Genomic DNA, 19566 nt, shown 5'->3' on the forward strand with positions numbered 1-19566 from the left:
GCTAAGCTAAAAAACTGAGTGTTTACTGTGCATCAACTGATTGTGGTACCTGGGGCCTTGAGAACTTTGCCTCTTACCTGAATTTAATCTTCTTCAAAGAAATTCACTTAATTCGGATTATCGTTTTTCAATATTGACAAGTTTATGGATTGTATTTAAAAAGTCAAAATACAAAGCAGGATAGGGTCTGATTTTGCTGTCTTACTACAAAATCTAATTTTATTCCCTTTTTTTAAATAAAAGGTATTTAAAGATGTTGCTAGTTATTAGTGGTTTCCTTTGAAGGCCAGGCTTTGTCTCAGTATATGAAGTTGAAGTGTAGGAGTGAAAAACTTCTTGTGCAGCAGTGCTACCTGTAAAATGGTCTATTGTTTAGACAGGCTACATTACAAGTGGGGAAGTGGAGTGACTGTTAAATGGCTGATTTAGAGAAAAGTTGTAGTTGCAAGCTTTGTTAGTATAACTGATCTGTGCGATTTGTTTCTTTGCAGTGATGTTTGAAGGCTGCTTCTGCCTTAAAGGTATGAATTACAATAAATGTTATGGCTAATTTAAAAAGCTTGATATATTGGAGTGATGGTTAAAACCATTGGTATGTCTGATCAGTGAAGAGCCTATCCTGAACCTGATTGCTTGAAGAAAAATATATATGAATCTGACTTCTGAGATTAGACTATTGTAACACCAGAATAGGTGAAAGAATTTTGAAGATAATAGACCTGGTAAATAAAGACCTTGAAATTTGACTAAATAGGTTTAAATGACCTAATGACTGCTTCTAAATGACTGCTTTTAAAACTGCATCTTCAGACCAATTACACTTCTAAGCATGAGGTGACATATGAACAGTTGTATTAAAAATGACATATATGAAGTGTAGCGTGGTGTTTGGCTTGTGTGTATCTACATTATGGAAAATGGGCTGGAATATTTCATAATGTCTTGGCCTTTTTTCCTTAAGTTATCAGTTCAAATTCAGAACGAGATAGTCTCCATTTCCCTGGCACTTGCATTAAAGATTCCTGCACAGAAGTAAGTGGTTTGGATGCAGTTTTTTATTTAATGTTTGCTTGTTGTTTTAGCCTCTTCAGTTTTTAGTGTTTTGATGCAAACTGGGAACCAGGTGTTACCTAACTGTCAGAAAATAATTTCTTGATTCGGGTAGGAGGGCAAGGGTTATACCTAATTGGTTAGTTGCCTGTCATAGTTGTAGAGCCAAACTGAGCAATAGCTGGGCAAGAAAAGCAAAATAAATCTTACTGTGATATGAGGATATTTGAAATTTAAGTTTCGTAGTACTTACAGGATCCAGAAACTGATTCATAAACCATTTAGTAATGCAGTTTATAGATGTCAAATTGTATTTCATCTCTCAAGCAGATCAATTTAAGTGATGCAAGAAAATCTTTTTCTCAACTAATTTCTCTTTTTAACAGGGAAATGGCAAAAAACATAGGAACAAATACTTCTAGTTGTTCAGGTATGTAAATAAAAAGCTTTCAAATATTTTATCATTCCAAAAGTCTGAAGTGATTCTGTATTTACAAGTAAGTGTACCTTTTTAAAGTATTTTGAAGGACTGAGAATATTTAATTTTCTGATGTAATCAGGAATCCTGTACAAAACCACTACATTCCCTATTAAACTTAATTTGCTGTATTGCTTTTGCATCTCATCTGTGATGATCCTATCCCGAACCTGATTTCCTTGATGAAAAACCTGCTACGGATCCGGCATCTGAGATGAGACCAAAAGGCTTGATTTAATTTTTTTTACATGTTGTAACTCATTGTGGTTTTAAGTGTTACTATTTTTGCAAAAAAAAAATGTATACAAAGTGTGTGTGTTTGCAAATTTCAATTTTTTCCTGAAACAGGAGCCATTTTACTTAGACCTTATTCTCCTTTTTCCAGTGATGAGTTGGAACATTTTGTCAGTGCTACCTGACAAGTTTGGATGGTCTGTAACTGGAAGGAAGTGTAACACCTGAAGAGATTTTTTTGTCGCTTGAAGTGGGACACCGTGTTTTTAAAATCTCCTGCTGAAACAGTTGATGTCATACTACTTAGCAGATACTGTTTTCAGAAATTACATGTGAACCAAAATCAGTGTGTCTACATATTTAAAATAGCACCTTTTCAAAAACTTAGAGCTACCCTCTCTGTAGGGAGGATAACAGCAATATTAGGGAAACAAGCAGTGAGCGTCAGTTCATGGGGAAAAAACCCTAAGAGTATTTGCCCTTTTAAAATATCTTAACTGTATACAGATCGACTGATCCTGAACATCTGTATAACTCAAAACAGTGGAACTCAGAGGTAGGCCATGTAAAGAGAGGATGAAAGCACAGATAGTTACACAAGTTCATACCCATGAGTCTGCTTTTTGAGCATGGTGTCATCCAGGAGATAAGAGCAAGTAGATCTGTGGTAATCGATTACTGAAGACTGGGGAAGCCTAAACATGAAACTTGTAAGAAAGATATTCAAGTGTCATCAGAATTTGTGGTTACAAAAAAAGCTAGGTCTAAAGCATGCCTTGTTTGTATCTAGTGAGGGAGAAAGAGGAAGTGGAGTTTTGTCTGCTACCTCAGCAAGATCACTAGGGTGGAACTCTGCCCTTTGTGGGAAAGCCCCTGGGAATGTTATCTGCTCTCTGTGGGAAAAGAGATCAGTAGAGGGAAGAGGGAGTACACACATGAGAATGTCTGCTTTGAGCATTTATTTGAAAAGTAACCATGCAGCAAAATGGTAACAACATGCTCATTGCATTCAGCAAATGAACACTTTTCCAGGAAGAGGGATCATAGAAATCATTAACCAAATAAATTGGAGTTTAAAGGCAAACCATTATGTACATAAGATCCAGTCTGCCTTAAAGCATGGCCTTCAAATCTAAATGGCAGGAAAGCATGATTAAAAAAAAGCCACAGTAGCAGGACATCCAACAATTGATAGAGGTACGGTTAGAGACTATGAAAATAGTCTCCAAGTTCACTATTTCACTAAAAACTAATTCACTAAAACGCAGAAAAATACCCTAAAGCTTGCACCCTTAACACAAAACTGGCAAAATGCTGGCATTGGATGCTAGCAACTCTTTTCCCTTACAGAGTCGGAGTTTTTTTAGCTCGTGGAATATGTCTGCTTCTAACTGACAAATACCTGAAAAAAGCCACTTTTCTGTCGGACAATACCAAAGAAGTGCAAAATTTAACAAGTAGCAGTGTCTAAAAGCATTGGGGATGTTAGGAATTAGGAGAATCCATTTGACTACTAAATTGTGTACACTGTAGGTTTGACCATGGACTTCAGGAATGTATCAGCTTGCTAGATATTACTTCTGTTTTGTTTATTGTTAGTGAGCAGTACCCAGCTACTTTGGTCAAAGGCTGCTCCTTTTCAGCAAGCAGCTCTGTAAATCTTAGTCCACTGAATGTAACAAGCTGCAGAATATTATTGCAGAACAGCTTCCCCTTGCTTTCAGCAGGATTTATTACTTCTGGTAACAAATGTTACTGAGGAAGATAGGTATTTCAATGTGCCATGTTTTGTATATGCTCTTTTTTGAATAAAGATGAGGACGTGAAAAACCTGCTAGCTGTTGCACATCAGTTCTGTAGTCACTTCAGGTGTTCCTTTACAGCTTGTACTTTACAAGAGCTACAAAGGCAAAGTAGCTTTGCTGCATCGACTGGTACAGGATGTACTGGACACGTGGAATAATTCCATATTCTCTGCTTGAGTGACTCCTGGACAATGTAACTATTAGTCATTATGCACTTCAAAAGTGTGATGAGAGCAGTCTCCACTTTTTGCTCACTGGAGCTTTATGAAAAGTCTGGGTGCTGTTGGCTGCTGTTTGGTGAAGTTACTCAGATGGTAAGTCAAAGTTGCCCATCTTAGCTGATTCAGTCCACTTTTTCTCCTTTTTTGGTGGAAAAAGGATTGTGGAAGACCAGAGAAATGGATAACACAGCAGCAATGTTTGGTAAGTAGTATGTTAGATATTTTGAAAAGATCTGTATATAACTTGTATTAGAGGGTCAGAAGAATAGGGTAGGTTTACGATGCTTTTCAGGTTTTAAAGGTACTATCAAGCAGAAAAGGCATTTTCCTATGTGAAGCCAATATGGAACATTAGGAAAGCCTCTGGAGATGTTATTTGTAGGTCATATGTGCAGTAAAATTGAGAATAGCTGTTTTGGTTTTAGGAATTGGAGACAAAACAAAGCTTAGGATTCTGGGTGACACTTCAGATACCCAAATTACCTCACATTGTTCTTGTTCTGTATGTTCCAAAACCATCCTTTGTGATGCTCTCTGCTACAGGATTGGCAGTACTAGACAGATGCCAGAATCATGTTATCCCTGTATATCAAATAGTGGAGGCCTGTCTCCAGGAGCAGTGTACTTGATGAAAAAAGAGATGAGCCTCTCAACACAGAAAAAGGTAGATGTGGGCAGTGCTAAGAATATTAGGTATTTAGCTGAAACCTCCCAGTATGAATTCTCATGCTTTTTTAGGGCTACAGAAGATAACCGAAGAAAACTATGCGCTACTGGTATAGAAAGTCTGATGAGAACAAATAAATGTATCTTAACTGCCAGACTGTGCCCTAGAGGTTTTAGAATATGGGACTACTGAAGGTGATCCAGGAAGATACTTGAATCACTAGCTTTAAGGTGGAAGGAATGATGCTTCTAATGGCATCTTTTGCTCAGGGTGGGAGAGGGATAGTGTTTAAGCCTGCAAGTTATTTGCATGGTGTTCTTTGAATCCGATTGAGGTGTTTTTATATAAAGGATAAGAGATCTGATTGTAAACAGTATGTAACGAGTTTGGAATATGCAGCATGAGATTTCTCTGCCAAAAGTAGTTTAAGTTTTATAAAATAGCTTGCTAGTTTTGACTTAAGATTCTGCAGTAAACAACACTAAAGCATGCTGCTTTGCTTTGTGCTTTTTAATAGTATGGTGAAATCTTGCACTAACCACTTAGTTTTGAATGTAGAAGCATCACTTGGGTGTTGGGCTGTGATCCAAGAAATCAGTGGTTAGACAAACTTTATTCTGGAATATTGCCATGTATGGGTCTTACCGACTGGGAGAAAGCAGCAGGACATTTTTCTGAGTTAAATGAGATGGTGTACTTACAAGCAAGAGGAATATCTTGTACCCAGAATAAGATACAAGAGTGGCTCTGCATGAATGCTGTGCTACTATTTAAGTGGTAAGGTTCCTGTTAAGGTGGGAGGTTTTGCTTGTTGAAGTGTCTTGCTTGTGGAGACTGTAGATCTATATATAAACACAGCCACAGATGAAAGTAATGTAGCAATGGATATCTTGCCACAGCATCCCCACTACCATGTAAGTATATTGGCTGTTTTGAAGCCTGCTTGAAGTGGCATGGATTTTAGTGAGCAGAAGATTTTGGTTTGAGCTATGCTGTTAAGCTACCAGCCTGCAGTGAAATATGCCACTCTGACTGCTGCTGCACTGTGTGCTGGCTTAAGTGGAGTTGCTGCCTTCTGTTGCAGCCAGGCTCTTATTAGTATAAACATATATAGCTTGATTATGAGTTCTCCTGATAAAAATGGGCATTGCATTTCAGTAACAGTTGATCAGTGATAAATTCCAAAGATAGGTGCTTAGAAGTTTGAGTCTGAGGGACTCCTCCAGTTAAGACAGTTGAACTAAATGCTGACAGTCCAGAATTCTCTTTATTCAAGGGGTATTGAACCCTGACTCCAAGTTCAAATCCTTCTTCTGTATAGCCTCTCACCTATAGGAGCAAGAAAACAATACCTACTTGAGAGGACTGAACTTATTTTTAATTTGAGCTACAGTCTGAAATATGAATGTGAGAAAGATGAACATCAGTTTCAATGAGTGAGTACAGATGGAGGCCTTTATATACAATGTATATGTATGCTATGGCTTATATTCTATACCCCTTTTGTTATTACAATCAGTATCACAAGTATTTTTGTCCTTACTTGTCCATCTTCCTTAGAGGATAGACACTAGAAAACTAAGATTAAAATGTTGAATTCCATTTTCTGTTCAAACACCATGGAGCTTTTTAGTTGATAGTCCAGTTAAGCTATCAGGGATATGAAGACAGTACTTCTCAGCCATCGTTTCAGACTTCCTGCAGGCTTCAGAGGACAAAGTGGTATTTTGTGCTCAAAAGAATGGCTCTATTGAGTTGGACAAAATCTGCYTTGCTCAGTATTCTTTCTGAAGATGACCATTATAAGAAACAGGAGAAATATAGAGATCCTCTCCAGCAGTTTGCTTAGGAATTTCCAGAGATTTTTATCATTTGTATTTGAATACTTGGCAGTTATGAGCTACCTCCATTTAAAAAATGTGAAATGTGAAAGCTACATGGGCTGTAAAATGTATAAAGTAGTTCATATGTTTGTAACTGCAGGGAAAAGGAGGGGGGATAATGTAAAAGCTTTTTTGAAGCTGCTTTAACTCAGATGTCACTTTCAGTTCTGACACTAATGAAAACCAAGTGAAAAAAGCCCAGTTAAGGCCTTAATACTAGGCCAGCTTTACAATTTAATTGAGCTCTGCTGGAGGTAAAGATTGAATTGATGTATGAGGCATGTTCTTACCTTCAGTACTCCTGAGCAATACTTCATACCGTAGGCTTCTCACCAGATCCATAATGCTACAGCAGTATTTTTTTTTTTCCCCTGTGATTCCAGGTCTTTGTAACTGAAGGAACATTGTCTCAGCAATGACAGTACTGGTTTTATCTTTGCAGGTGATTAATGATTAGAATCTGGCCTAACTGCAAATATAGTACTTTATATATGTGGAAAGAAACTAACAAGACATGAACAGACTGTGAAATGTAACGTATTTGGACCTTATTTTGAAACTGGCAAGTTGATTTGAGTGAAAAGTAAAGATTCTATTTTTGAATCATCTAAAGATCATCGAAAAGGAAGAATATACAGCTATTATTAAATTGATGTACTTCATGTTACTGTGACAAACTAGGAAACTTGCCCTAGCCTTAGCTGTTTGGTTTCTTCATCAGAATGAGTGATGTTGCAGATACCATACACAGTCCTGAAAGAAACATTTGAGACTTAACCCTATGTGTTTGCTTAGTGTACTGGTACAGTTATTTACTTCGGCAGGAAATAAAGTAGAATGTTTCATTGTTTAATTTCTTGCACTGTCAGATGTGTGATAGTATTGAAACGGAGCAAGTGGCAGTTCTTTCTGAACTTCAGTCACACTGGTAAATGTTAGGAAAACCTTTGTGTTGTTTAAGTGCATTTAAACAGTTTGAATATGATTAGTCATTTGCCACTGTATCTTAGAGTATTTGTTTTTGTTGGGTTATGTAGTTTCTGGTTCTGAAAACTTTTAGTTACCTCCTTGCTATTGTAAACTGAAAAAAGCTAGATGGATTTCAGTTTGAGAATTAATGTTCTCCTGCCCCCCCCCCCCAACCTAGGTTTTCCAGGTTATAAACCATATAATATAAAAGTGAGATTTTAATGGCAGGAACAGGAGTTACCTTCAGAACAGTTTTGAATAATACTTTATAATAAAACGGGATGTCACAATTCTGAGAATGTTCACCCCAAAAACCTGAGGGGGGTGGAGCAGTGTCTGGATATTTGAAAAATAAGTGTTTGAAGTAGTTTGTCTTCATTTACAGTGCTTTTGCACTTAAAAGCTATACTGCCAATGAAATCCTGTTCAATGTAGTTTCTGCTCATTTGGAGTACAGGCTGCAAGGCCGCTGTAAACCTCTGCCATGTAAAGGGATCTCTATGTGAGGACCTGGTGGCAGGGTTGACTTCAGGGTGGTTTGCTGTTGCTTTTTCTGCCTGTTACTTTAACTGGCATGACAAGAGGACTGGAAACAGTATGAATACTTTCTTCCTAGGAGTTTAATGTAGTTTCCAGCTTTTTAGTTAGAAAAGCAAGACTGAACAATTCTAGCAACTGATAGATATACTTTTTATAAAAGTGCAGCCCCATCATGAGCCATGTTGGAAAAGGGAAAGCCCAATTATTTTTAGCTTGCAAATAGGAAGAAGGAAAATTTTTTTCAGGAATTCCACGGCTTTGGAGAGAAGTGTGTAGACTTAGCACTTGTGTTTGTTAGGATCCAAAAACATCAAGAACTGAAAGACCAGTGCCACTGACTCGTAAAATGTGAGGATGATGATCCTGTTCTTGCCCTCTTTTCCCTGTTTCTGGGGGGGCACTTGAAGGAAGTTTACAACAGCTAGGGTTCTCTGAATGTGGCAGCTTATGGTTTCTTAGGTTTATTGCAGGGGGAGGAGATAGTTGGGTGAGAAAAAGGTAACTCTGCATATGAGACTAGCAGTCAGGGTATCTGGATATTAGACTTTTTAAGTGAGAATTGAGTCTTAGAATATTATATTAGGCATGCTTTATCATTAATTTGGGAGGCAGATGAAGACTATTTCCCACTCTAGGGGAAATAGGACTACTGTCTCCCAGGAATGATAGATGTAGGTAGAGCCATGAGCAGTACAAGGAAATAGTATGATACCAGTGAAAACGTAGACTCCTATCTTAGTGTCTAAGAATTTATATAAAATATTACTAAAATTCAGGTTCATTAGTGACTGCTAAACCATTTATACTGTGTAGCAGGTTTTTCCTCCCTGGGGTGTAGTAGGAGCCTCTTAAGTATTGAATATGTCTTGGGAGGGAGCAATGAAGACATTACTGGGTATTTATTTTATATGAACCAAAGAAGGTTGTGTGTTTGTGGCAAATCATGTGAGGATGCAGTCATGGATTTCAAATACCAAAGTGCTTATTCTCTACCTTCTGGGGCCTTTACTATATCTATGTCAGGATTTTTCTAGTTTTCCTGAGACTTTTACTCCCATTCAAAATAAATCCATTTTCAGCTTAAAGCTATTTGTCTTTCATTCCTTCTTGATTATTTGCATTGTCTTAAGCATGTTCCATTTCAGAGCTGGACTCTGAATTTGATGGTTGTTTGAGATTACAAAAGCAGAATTTGGCAGTGTATGGAGACAGGATCATGTCACTGCTAACTGAAAGGAAGATATGTGCCCCTCGTGGTAGGCAGAGGACATAGTTGATGTTTTTTTGCCACACTCTGGGTAGCACTGAGGTGAGAGTTTAATTTCATGGACTGATTTAGAGTGTTCTGAGCACAATCCCTCTAGATTATTTACATCTCTAGGGAAATGACTTTCAGATGGTACCTAATAAAAATACAGAGATATTCCCAAAACAGTAAAGCTGTTACACTTGTGGCTTAATGATTTGGAGATCTATAGGAGGAGAACAGATTTTAAAACAGCAAAGATAAACAGAAAAGGTTGGGGAGAAAGATGTAAAGTAAGAGATAATTATCCCCATTTCCCCCTCAAGACAAATACTGTGTAAGCTTGTACCATAACTAACAAGATTGACAACTTACTCTCAAGGAGAAAGTATGTTTATCACATACACTGGTATTTGCTCAGAAAAACAGTAAGAAGGAGGGTAACAAATTGGTCCTCTGCATGTTTGTTATGATGCAGGAAGATAAAGCATGTGCCAGCTGAATTGGTAGCACTGGTAAATTTAGGAGCTTGGAGATTTGGATGACAGGTGCATCTATAGCAGAATATGTACAAGGACAAGATATTTTCAGGGTGCAGTTGCTGTTATCCAGCATATATTTTGTCTTAAGTTAGTGACTAATACTGGAGATACTGAAATATCCTGACAAATAAAAACCAAAGTCTTCCCACAGTTTTGAATATCAGGTATTTAGTTCCTTTCTGATTTTTAGTTACCTAACCTTTTTAATAGGTTAACTTACATCTGTAGCTAAATAAAAAGAATATTGTAAATGTAAAAAAATAATTTTTATACTAGAGTCCAAAAATTTTTGAATGCTTAGTGATACTGTGATTCTTTCAGGCTTTTGGGAAATAAGTTCTTATAGAAGATAATAGTAAATCAAAAGATTTGGGGTTACTTTTGTGTTCTCCTGTGTTAGAAGGCACTTACACATTAATTATTAGAATGTCTCAGTTACACAGTTCATCCTTGCAAGAAAGGGAGGAATATGAAGAGCTGGAAAAATATTGCCATAAACAGTCATGGTCACTGATGGTGTAACAATAGTTGTTTTAGCTTTTTTCAGTCGACCTAAATTCAAAAATATTTAAAAGCTCTTCACATTTTAAATTGGAATATATTAAAATTGCAAATGTTTATGCAATAATAGGTTTATAGTATGAAATGTAGAAATTGTGCTGCTTGACAATTTTTGACATTTAAGAAAACATTCTATTTTGAAGCAAACAAGTTTTTTTAAGAACTGCAGGCTTTTGTACATGAACACAAAATACTGCTTTCTTATCCCTTTTATTTTTCAGTGCAACTTGGGGAATGGAGAAGTAAAAAGTCAAATATTTTTACAACAAAACACTTCTCCCACAAAAATTAAAAAGGAGACATTACTGTAGATTTTGAGCATGAAATCATGGTTCTCAATCTATACTACTACATCCTCTGCAGTAACACCAACTTAACTTTCTACTGTTGTGTATAAGACCCTAGAGTGCTCCTGGCCTCTGACCTCAGGGCAGCAATTCTAAGGCTATAAGGTGCTGTGGGCGATGGTACACTTTGTCCCTTTTGGTTCCTGTTTTAACTTCTTAATTTCCTTTAGTCATAGTTGTGTGGAAGGTCTTGTGAGCAATATGTTGTTACTGAGCTGTGGTGCAGGGACCACTGTCCTTGGGATGGCTATTACCTGTTCTCTCTAACTTCAAAAGGAAAAAGGGTTGTATGGTTTTGTTGTGGAAACTTGATAGTGACCAAAACTGCTCATGACACTGTTGTATCCTCACCTACCCACAAGAGATGAAAATGCTTCAGTGAAGAGAAGAAAAGGAGACCCAAGGATGTAACAATCAAATTCAAACACCTATTGAGGTTTTTGTAGAAACGAGACCAGTTCCTGTAATTGATTTGACAGCTGTGATTTGATTTTCAGAAATTGGGGACAGGGCTTGCAAATGAGTCACTGATTAGCTAAACTGCAGATCTCAATGACAGTGAGCTGAGCTTCAGGCTGTTTCAGCTGTGGAAGGGAAGCATATTTCCTCTCCCATTTCTATATTGATACTGGGCTCTGTGCCTGAAAGAGTTCTAGGCAATACAGTAGTAGCTAGGAAAAAGGTGAAAGGCCAGTTTTAGTTTAAGATCTTTCTCTCTCAAAATTAATACATCAGGGCAGGATATCAGCTATTTTTCTTAAGAAAGTATTTCCCCAGGAAAACCATATGCATTTTTTGAGAAAAATCTGAATTCTGTGGAACAAGTCTATTGAACTTCTCTTCCTTCACTATCTTGAAAGCTGACTAGGAAACAGGCACCTGAGGTTCATTAAAAAGGCAGAAAAGAACTTCTGTGGAGATGGTAACTTTCTCTATAGCAGCAGCAAAAGAAGCTTCAGTGGAAGTGGCATCTGAAGCCTTGAAAGCAGAAAATCTGAGCTTCTGCTAGAGTTTCCATTAGAAGAATGATGAAGAGATTTTTAACAAAAATCCCGATCTTTATTTCATATGCAGTCCACTTCTACCTCTCTAAGAAATTTGGCCATTGAGATAACAATGTAGAAAAATTTCTGTCTTGAGCCAAGCTGCAGAAATGTATCCATCAGATTAATTTGCTTTCTGTGGCTGGTTGAGACTATACTGTCCTGTTTTACTGGGAGGAATTTTGTATGAAACCAAGCTTAATAGGGGCTTGACATCCTTTGCTGGGGGAAGATAGATTTCTTGCTAAGGAATCTGACTAGCAGTTGAGGAGCCAGAGCCCAGGAGAAAACTGGTTTACTGGTCATCCACCTTGCACCAGCCTGAGGGTAGAAGAACCCACCATCTATGATACCCTGACTGAGCTACAGAAAGCAGGTGAGCTGGTAAGCTGGAATGCCTGTCATGTTTGTTTTTGAAAGGTGTTTGCATCAAATGTGCCTATACTTTACAAAAATTTTCATGCTAATTGCTGTCCCTGTACATTTCTGGTTCCAAAAATTTTTTGCATTGTGTGCATAAACTGCATGAGTTCATAATATTTTCAGACTAAAGATAGATTCTTGGGCACATCGCTTACAACCCTTTTTGGCCTCAGCAAATCTGTATCAGTACAATTGATCTGAACTTGGTAATCAGTTTTCATGCATAGAATTTACTAACCAGAATTCTCTAATGTTAATAGGAAGTTAAAGAAGTTAATAAATATTGGCACTAAACTATAAACATGTACCTTTCAGTATACATGAGCATATCTCTTGAATAAGAATTTTTTGTAATTTTTCTTGGGACAGGGATAAGCTATTCTTGTTGATAGTAAAATCTTAAAATCTAAACTGGAAGGACATAAGTCTAGAAGCTTCTGCAGTTGTTGTCCTAGTTACCAGTGATTTTAACAAGTTTTTCATTAACAAGATGCTCAAAGCTGTATTGATCCTGCTGAAATCTAATAGTAAGCACTAGGAATGCATATTCTCACGTACAGCTGTGTTCACTCCTCTTACTGTGCTATGCAGGTGCCCAAATATTGTTGTCCTTTGGTATAGAACTCTAGTTGGAAAGCCAAATTACTTTGGTTAATTTGAATAAGGCATCAGTAAAAAAAAAAGAGATCATCAACTGTGTATTTATGTAGTGATAAACTGATCAAAGGCTTAAATAAAAGACCCTGGCAGATTCAGTTTTCCAAAATGGAACTTCACTGTAATTGGTTTTAAATGCTGCTACTTTTAAGATCTAAACTAAAAATTGTGGGGTTTTGTTTACAGGATCAAAGACACTTCTTTCTAAGTTTATTTCCTGAGGGCAGATTGAAAGCATAAGGTTCCTTATAGGTCCCCTGTAGATCACAGAACAGCAATTTTTCTAGTGCCCAACTGTTAGGTGAAATTAAAACTTAGCTTCTCTAAAGAACTAAATGATTGCTTACCTCTAGCAACATAATGCAGAAGTGATAGTCCTACCATATTAAAGACTTGTTCAGGTTTGAGAACAAGTTATGTTGCCTAAACAACATTGTCTGTGCAAAGCAATAAAGAAATACCTGGTTAGCTCTAAAAAGCCAGAAAAGGGTAACTTTACACATATGCTGGTACTCCATGCTGCCATGTGTCTGCTACCTGAGCTAACTTCAGATCCAGTTCCAGTATCTCTCACTGCTAGTATGAAAGTATTGTCTTAGGTATTCTAGAGAAGACTACTTAAAAGCAGCAAGCAGAGCCTGAAATACTGATTCCTTATCCTTGTGCTCTAGTCTGTAATTTGTATTGTAAATGGAGAATTCCCATAGTGCAGCATACTGCATCTGAAAAGAAGCAATCACATACAAATGTTCTGCTGTCTGTTTTGGGGTTCTGTAGAAATGCTGCATTTATGTAGTCCCTTCTGCCTTGTGCCTGCTTAGTAAGAAAAAAGATTGTTCCAGTCTTGCAAGGAGACCTTGGAGAAAGAAGCGTGATACTTTGGGCTCACTCACACTTGAAAGGGCTTCTTGCATGTTTAGTCTGGAATGCTTATCCTGAAAATGTATTCCACCTGCTGCATCAGGCACTTTTCCTCCTGAGTAATAAACAGCATTATTACTAGCCTACTAAATAGGGCTGGGATATGAGCCCAAATACTGACAACTGATCATCCATGCTGTTAAATAGTCTCTGCCTATTTAACCCTGGGCTAGCTAGGACTCACAGGTAATACTTGGGCATGATTTAGAGGTTAAAATGTATGAGTTGAGCTGTGGGAAGGCAAGCTGTGTTGTGCAAGTTTGCCTTGGGGCTGGAGGTCCATGACCTGTTCCATTAACTAGTCTGGCTGTGACCATTTTGTCTGCCCCAGGCTGCTTTTCCTGTTCTGGAATAGATGTCCAGGATTTTAGAATAATATTCTATGACATAAGGATGGGCTGTCTGACTTTGGAGATTTCTTAATGCACAGAGTTACTGAACTAGCAGGACATGGGGTTAGACAATCCCAATAGTTCCTTGCCTTTTCTTCTACCCTTTAGTTGGCTTTTAAAGTGTGCTAAGTAATAAAATCCTAATGGTTGCCAGTAAGAACAGGGGGATGTTCAGAAACTGTACAGTGATGTAAGAGACAGGGTTGGATGTGTACCCAAGGTGGAAGAAGATTAAAAAGAGCAGTCAATTCTGCATTGACACTTTCACTTGTGGCTTTACTCAGTGAGTTGCAGCTTCAGCACTTGGCTACCTCATACTGCATAAGAGGACAGGATAGCACTGCTGTCCTGAGATGACTTCAGGATGTTTCAAAGGTCTCTCTTTCCAGACATCTGTGAGGAACACTCTGCGGTCTTCTTGCATGAGTCTTCCTTATGAGCCAGAATGCACTTGGATATGGTGAAATTAATTTTCTTCAACTCCTCTGTACAAACCTGAAGGTAGGTAAACTATTGGAGATAGGGGACTGACTCTCTATTCACTTCCCTGAATGTCATGTCCTTTTTCTCTTTTCATGGAGCTTTGTCAGGTGTTGATCTAATGGTAACATTCTTCTGGGTAAGAGCTTTAAAGCTTCAGATGAGGGGAATGGGTCAGAGAAAAAGTGGCAGTTGCTGTGTTCTAATTCTGGTTTTCCTACCAACATCAGTAGTAAAGCAACAGGTTTTTTTCTTCAGTTTGGGAAGTCTATTCCCATAGTTCCTTTACCCTGTAATAAGTTTGTGAACTCTCTATATAGAATCTCTGTGGCTTTTAGGTCTGTGGTGGAATGAGGGATATGTGGTCAGAGAATCTGGAGGAAGGTTAGTATTTGCATGTATGTCTCTGCAAGAAGTGGGAAGGGCTTGAGATGAAAGGAACAGATTGGTGATTGCATGTTCTTTTGCTTGCTACAATGACACAATATTTGTACTGAAGAGTTCAGAGCACTGTTCAAAGCTGGGGAAAAATACAAGAATGGGGCACTGAATGATATCACTTTCTAGCACGCTCTCCCAGCTGCCATAAATTTCTGCTGCAAAGACTAAGTCAGGGGTGATATCTCTGCATTTAAAAATCTACATGGGAGTGTCTTCCATTAATTTGGCCAATTGTTTTTTGTGTTTGGGAACGTATCCATAACTTCATGTGTCAATGAATTCCCTAGTTTAGTTGCATGCTGTGTGTAGAACTCTCTTTTGTTCTGAGTTTGCTATCTGCCGGTTTCATTTGTGGCCTCCTAGGCCTTCTGTTGGGGGGGGGGGGGGAAAAGGTGAATAACTTTCTAGTTGCTTTATCTATGCCATTCTGACTGTGTAGGCCTGTATCATGCCCCCTCACTTGTTCCTTCTCCATGCTGAAAAGCCCTAGTCTGTGGTCATTCCCTGTTGAAAACCACCTTCAATCACCCTTGTTATGCTTCTCTATGCCATTTCCTCTTCTATCTCCTTTTAGAAATGAAGAAATTAGAACTGCATGCAGTGTTGAAGAGGTGGGTGCAATGTGGATTTATGTAGTAGTATGGTAATGTTCTCTGTTCTTTAAGTAACTCCTAATAATTGCTTTGCTTTTTTGACCTCTAAGCATAGGGTGCTTGCAGTTGTTACATGTCCTGGCATCTGGTTTCTGAGTGATAATAGTCAATTTGGAGTGGCTCTGAGTTGGCACTTCCACATATGCACAGAAGTAACAAGTATTTCACTGTTTTGTGTGCATATGAAAAGTCTCTCCTATTCCACATCTCTTTCAATACCTGCATATTAACATATTCTACAGTGATTGCTCTGAACCCAAGGCAGATAGACAGCTTTTTAAAAAAGCCTCTGACTTGCCTCAATTTCAAATTAGAATAAAGCTAAAGGTATTAACGGAATGTGAACTCAAATACCTTTCTTCTGCTTTTGTTGTGCCTTTTTCAATGTCAGCTATGGAATGTTTGATTTTTGAGGGGGATGTACTTATGTGTGGAGGGATGACTGACTGGAGAGAAGAAACAGCAGTAATTGTTACTGAAAAAGGACTTTGAAACATAGGTACTTTGTGGAAATAAGCAATCTAGTATTCTTCCTTTCACTAGCACTGCTGCTACAGCACAGGGGCTAAAGCAAAAGGGGGAGAAGCAGTTCAGAATGAAGTTGTTTCAAGACCTTCAACCAATCTATGTATAAAACACATGCTATATCAAAAAAAAAAAAACTGGGAGAACCCCATTCCTCTTCATTGGCAGGTTGGTTCTCTGCCTATGACTTCATCGGGGGGGGGAATATTTAGCAGTGTGCAGGTGATTTCAACCTCAAAGGCTCTGAAGTGCAAGGTATAAAGACTCCAAATCCACCTTGCAGAGTAAGAATTAAAAATTAGTGAAAAATGGGTGACTTCGGTTTTGGTAGAAAATTAATCTTTCTAAATCTTAAACACCAATTAGTGAGTGGATAAAGTTGTATTTGTGAAGATCAGAATAACTGACTTAGTCACTGGATTTGCAAACATGCTTTATTTGCTGTTTTTGTACCCCTGACATAATTGGAAGTACTAACTGTATAAAGTGAAGTGTGTGAAGAGCTAGCAGGATCAAAGATGTAGAGCCCTAGAAATAGTTTAAATGAGGAATAAGCTTGATATTAATCAGGTTGTTGCATCTGCCTAGTTCTGGCAAAGGAAGAAGATGTATGAAGAATATAATAGGAAAGAATATTGAAAGAAAATATTACCATCACTTAAGTTTAGTCTTTTTTTGCTGGAACAACATAAGAATTTAGATCATAAGCTGCATTTTAAAATGGGAGAACTCAAATGTGAAATTTTCATGGGAGAAAACTTTTTAATATATGATTGACTGACTCAGTCCTATACTTCTATATGCATATATCTGATTTATATTTATTTTCTGTTTTGTTTGACTTGCATTTTTCCGTTAATATGCACAGGCCTTACCTAGGCCTTGTATTTTGTAACTTGATCAATCCATCTTTTAAGAACTAGTCTGACTGATAAAAATGAAAAATTAAGTGGACTTCAATATTACTTATTTTACAAAGGATCTCATAGGGCAAGTAGACAGGTGACCAGGTGTGTGCTACATGGAATAACTGCAGACTTGGTTCCTTTCCCTAGGTTAGATATCCATACATTACTGTGTACTTGGCAGCCTTAGCAAGGAGACTTGGGGCTAGGAATGGATTGGGAAACGTATTGTTCCAAAACCCCAAGAGTGGCTAATGCATTTCAGAATTGTGTTGTGACAGACCAAGCACAGGGGGCTTGTAATACTACAAGCAGTGATACTGCTGTGATTAGTGATCCACCCTTCTAACACTGTGTAGCTGGTGCTTTTCATTGCTCAGATATAACTAATTATATTGGTGAACTTAAATTTGTAAGTTTGCTCATGGAAGGAATGTTATCTTAACAAGAATCATAGAAACTAAAGGTAAGATTCCTGTTGATTCTCCTGGGATTTTCATTCCTTGTTGTTTAGGGTATAACTTTTAAACTATATGTCAGTAGACCAAAAGCAAAAGTTAGACTTTCTTTTAAATTTGTGATGGTCAAATTCAAATTATTTTTCACTGCTTTATCCATGCAACTCTTCTGTTGGTCCTGTTGTAATCACTGGTTTTACAATAGACATCAGGGAGGCTCAGATGTAGAACTGTGAATTCAGAGGAGCTCATAGAATGTTGCAATTGGGCTAAAAGCAGGAAGGGATCTCATTTAAAAAAAAAAAACACTAAGAATTAACACAACTTTTGTTGTGAGAAGCAGTCAAACTTTCAAGCATGTGGAGTGAAACTTTGTGAAAATCCAAGTCACAAAATAAGTGCCTGCTGCAAATATTTGGGGGGGTGGGGGGGTCCTAGTAGATGTTCTGCATGATTTAAAAAAAAAATAAATCATTTTCTGATTTCCAGGCTCTCCTCCTGGGCATGCCACTTCTTTCTGTTCTATGATATTAGGGCTAATAACTGGGCTATATTTAGAGGAACTGCATGTGAGACTTTGCTTCCTCCTTTTTGCATAAATGAAAGCATCAAACAGCTGTGATTTAAACAAGGGTGCAAATCTGCACTGCCTTTATCCTCATCTTTTTATTGTTTTATATCCCTGTTATGGAGGAAAAGGGAAGTGCATAGAAGAAATTTTCCGGGGGGGGGGGGCCTGAAAGTGGGAATTACTTTCTCAGCAGTCTGTCCTTCTGTAGGCAGTCAGATCCACTAACTGAAAACCTATGAAACATTTTCTAGTAGTTTGAAAGAACTAATGCATTTATGAAATACAGATATTACTCTGGCTCAAGTCTGCACAGTAAAAATTACTTGCTGAAATCCCTTCTGTAAGTGTATGAAAATGTTTTAGTATATTTTCACTGAAAACTACTCTCCAAATGTGATTTGTAGATGGCACCTATATTGCCCAGTTGATAGCATTTTGGGGGGGAAAAATCATTGTTGAAGGACACAAGTATTCACATGTATTATAAAGAATATGATTAAAAATACCACACAAGTTTTCACTTAAATTAGGATTTTTTACTGAAATGTTTTATTTTTCAGGAAGTAATTTTTCATTTTCAAAAACTTCTTAAACACTGGGGGAAGTTTGAGTAAAAATGGATTTTTAACAACACTTTCAAGTTATAAATTAGCAGTAATATGTGATAGGATACAGCTATCTTATTTGTTGCTGTTTCAGGATAGCCTGTGAGGAGGCTGAGTTTTTTTTTTTAATGAAATCTTATTAGATCAAATACTTACAACTGGTATTCAGTGACACCAATCTTTGTTTCACTTACATATGCACTAATGTGGATATTTGACAATGACCTTATGTTAGAATTATCTGTTTTGCTGCACTGTGCAGATTTAAGGATTTCTAATGCATTAGAGATGCTGAAGGTGTTTGGCTGTGCTAAGGGGCAGTATTAGTTCACTAACTTCTTTGTTGCTGAGCTGCCTTTGAGGAAATGAGTAATATTTTGTGTGCCTTCCTGCCTTCATTTTGCAGTCCTTATCTGGAATACAGGTCTTTGCAGAGCTTATTGGGTTGGTTTCCAAGCCTCATCTGTGAGGCTTGGAAATGGGGCTTGTTGGGAAAGCAAATTCAAAAGTGTGCTATGTGGATCTCAGAAAAGGGCCACTTAATATTGTTGCACCTTCTGCTTCAGTCAGCATTAAAAAGTTAAATCAGAAATTGGTAGCCTCCTTTTAGGTGGCCATTCCTTGCCTAGAAGTAAATGATACCCTGCTTAAAGGCCTGCCCCTGCAGGTGACATCTCGGGTGAGCTGTGTGAAACCCAAACCAGTGCCAGGCTTAACTCGTCCCTGCCCAGGCAGCCACCCGCATGGAGCTGTCCCATTCCCCTAGTACGAGGCATTTAATCCCCATTTACTAGACGCGGCGGCTGGGGGAGCTCCGTTGACAGAGCCGTTAGGAGGGGTGGCAGCGGGGCTCTGTACGGGGCACGGGGGAGAGGGGGGAGTCTTTTTCGCGGAGCAGCCCCGCGGCGCCTCCCCGCGGGGCTCGGCCGTGCGCGGGAGCGGCCGGGCT

The 19566-nt window shown here is 38.1% G+C and overlaps 1 protein-coding gene and 2 non-coding genes across 10 annotated transcripts in view; all 3 read left to right on the top strand.

The window, feature by feature from the left end:
- The window catches only part of SYNCRIP (synaptotagmin binding cytoplasmic RNA interacting protein), a 50069-nt gene that overhangs the window by 4484 nt on the left and 26019 nt on the right, over positions 1–19566 (top strand). The window contains exons 5-9 of one of the 8 annotated variants that reach the window (XR_003252977.1): positions 492–521; positions 1437–1480; positions 3946–3990; positions 5777–5891; positions 6722–7191. Coding sequence is in view for 3 of the 8 variants with exons in the window: in XM_026062692.1 (XP_025918477.1) it covers positions 14415–14480 (66 nt within the window). In the remaining 5 variants the exon portion in view is untranslated. Of the gene's footprint in view, positions 1–491; positions 522–1436; positions 1481–1913; positions 3598–3945; positions 3991–5776; positions 5892–6721; positions 7192–10440; positions 14481–19566 lie in introns of those variants that run through there. The other 7 variants (XR_003252979.1, XR_003252978.1, XR_003252980.1 and 4 more) reach the window with 7 other exon arrangements.
- On the top strand, positions 601–669 carry LOC112964498. Its single transcript, XR_003252984.1, has one exon. It is a non-coding gene; the product is annotated as a small nucleolar RNA SNORD50 (small nucleolar RNA).
- On the top strand, positions 1674–1744 carry LOC112964497. Its single transcript, XR_003252983.1, has one exon. It is a non-coding gene; the product is annotated as a small nucleolar RNA SNORD50 (small nucleolar RNA).

This window comes from Apteryx rowi, unplaced genomic scaffold (genome assembly GCF_003343035.1).
Source record: "Apteryx rowi isolate R43461 unplaced genomic scaffold, aptRow1 scaffold_191, whole genome shotgun sequence".
NCBI classification, from domain to species: Eukaryota; Metazoa; Chordata; class Aves; order Apterygiformes; family Apterygidae; genus Apteryx; species Apteryx rowi.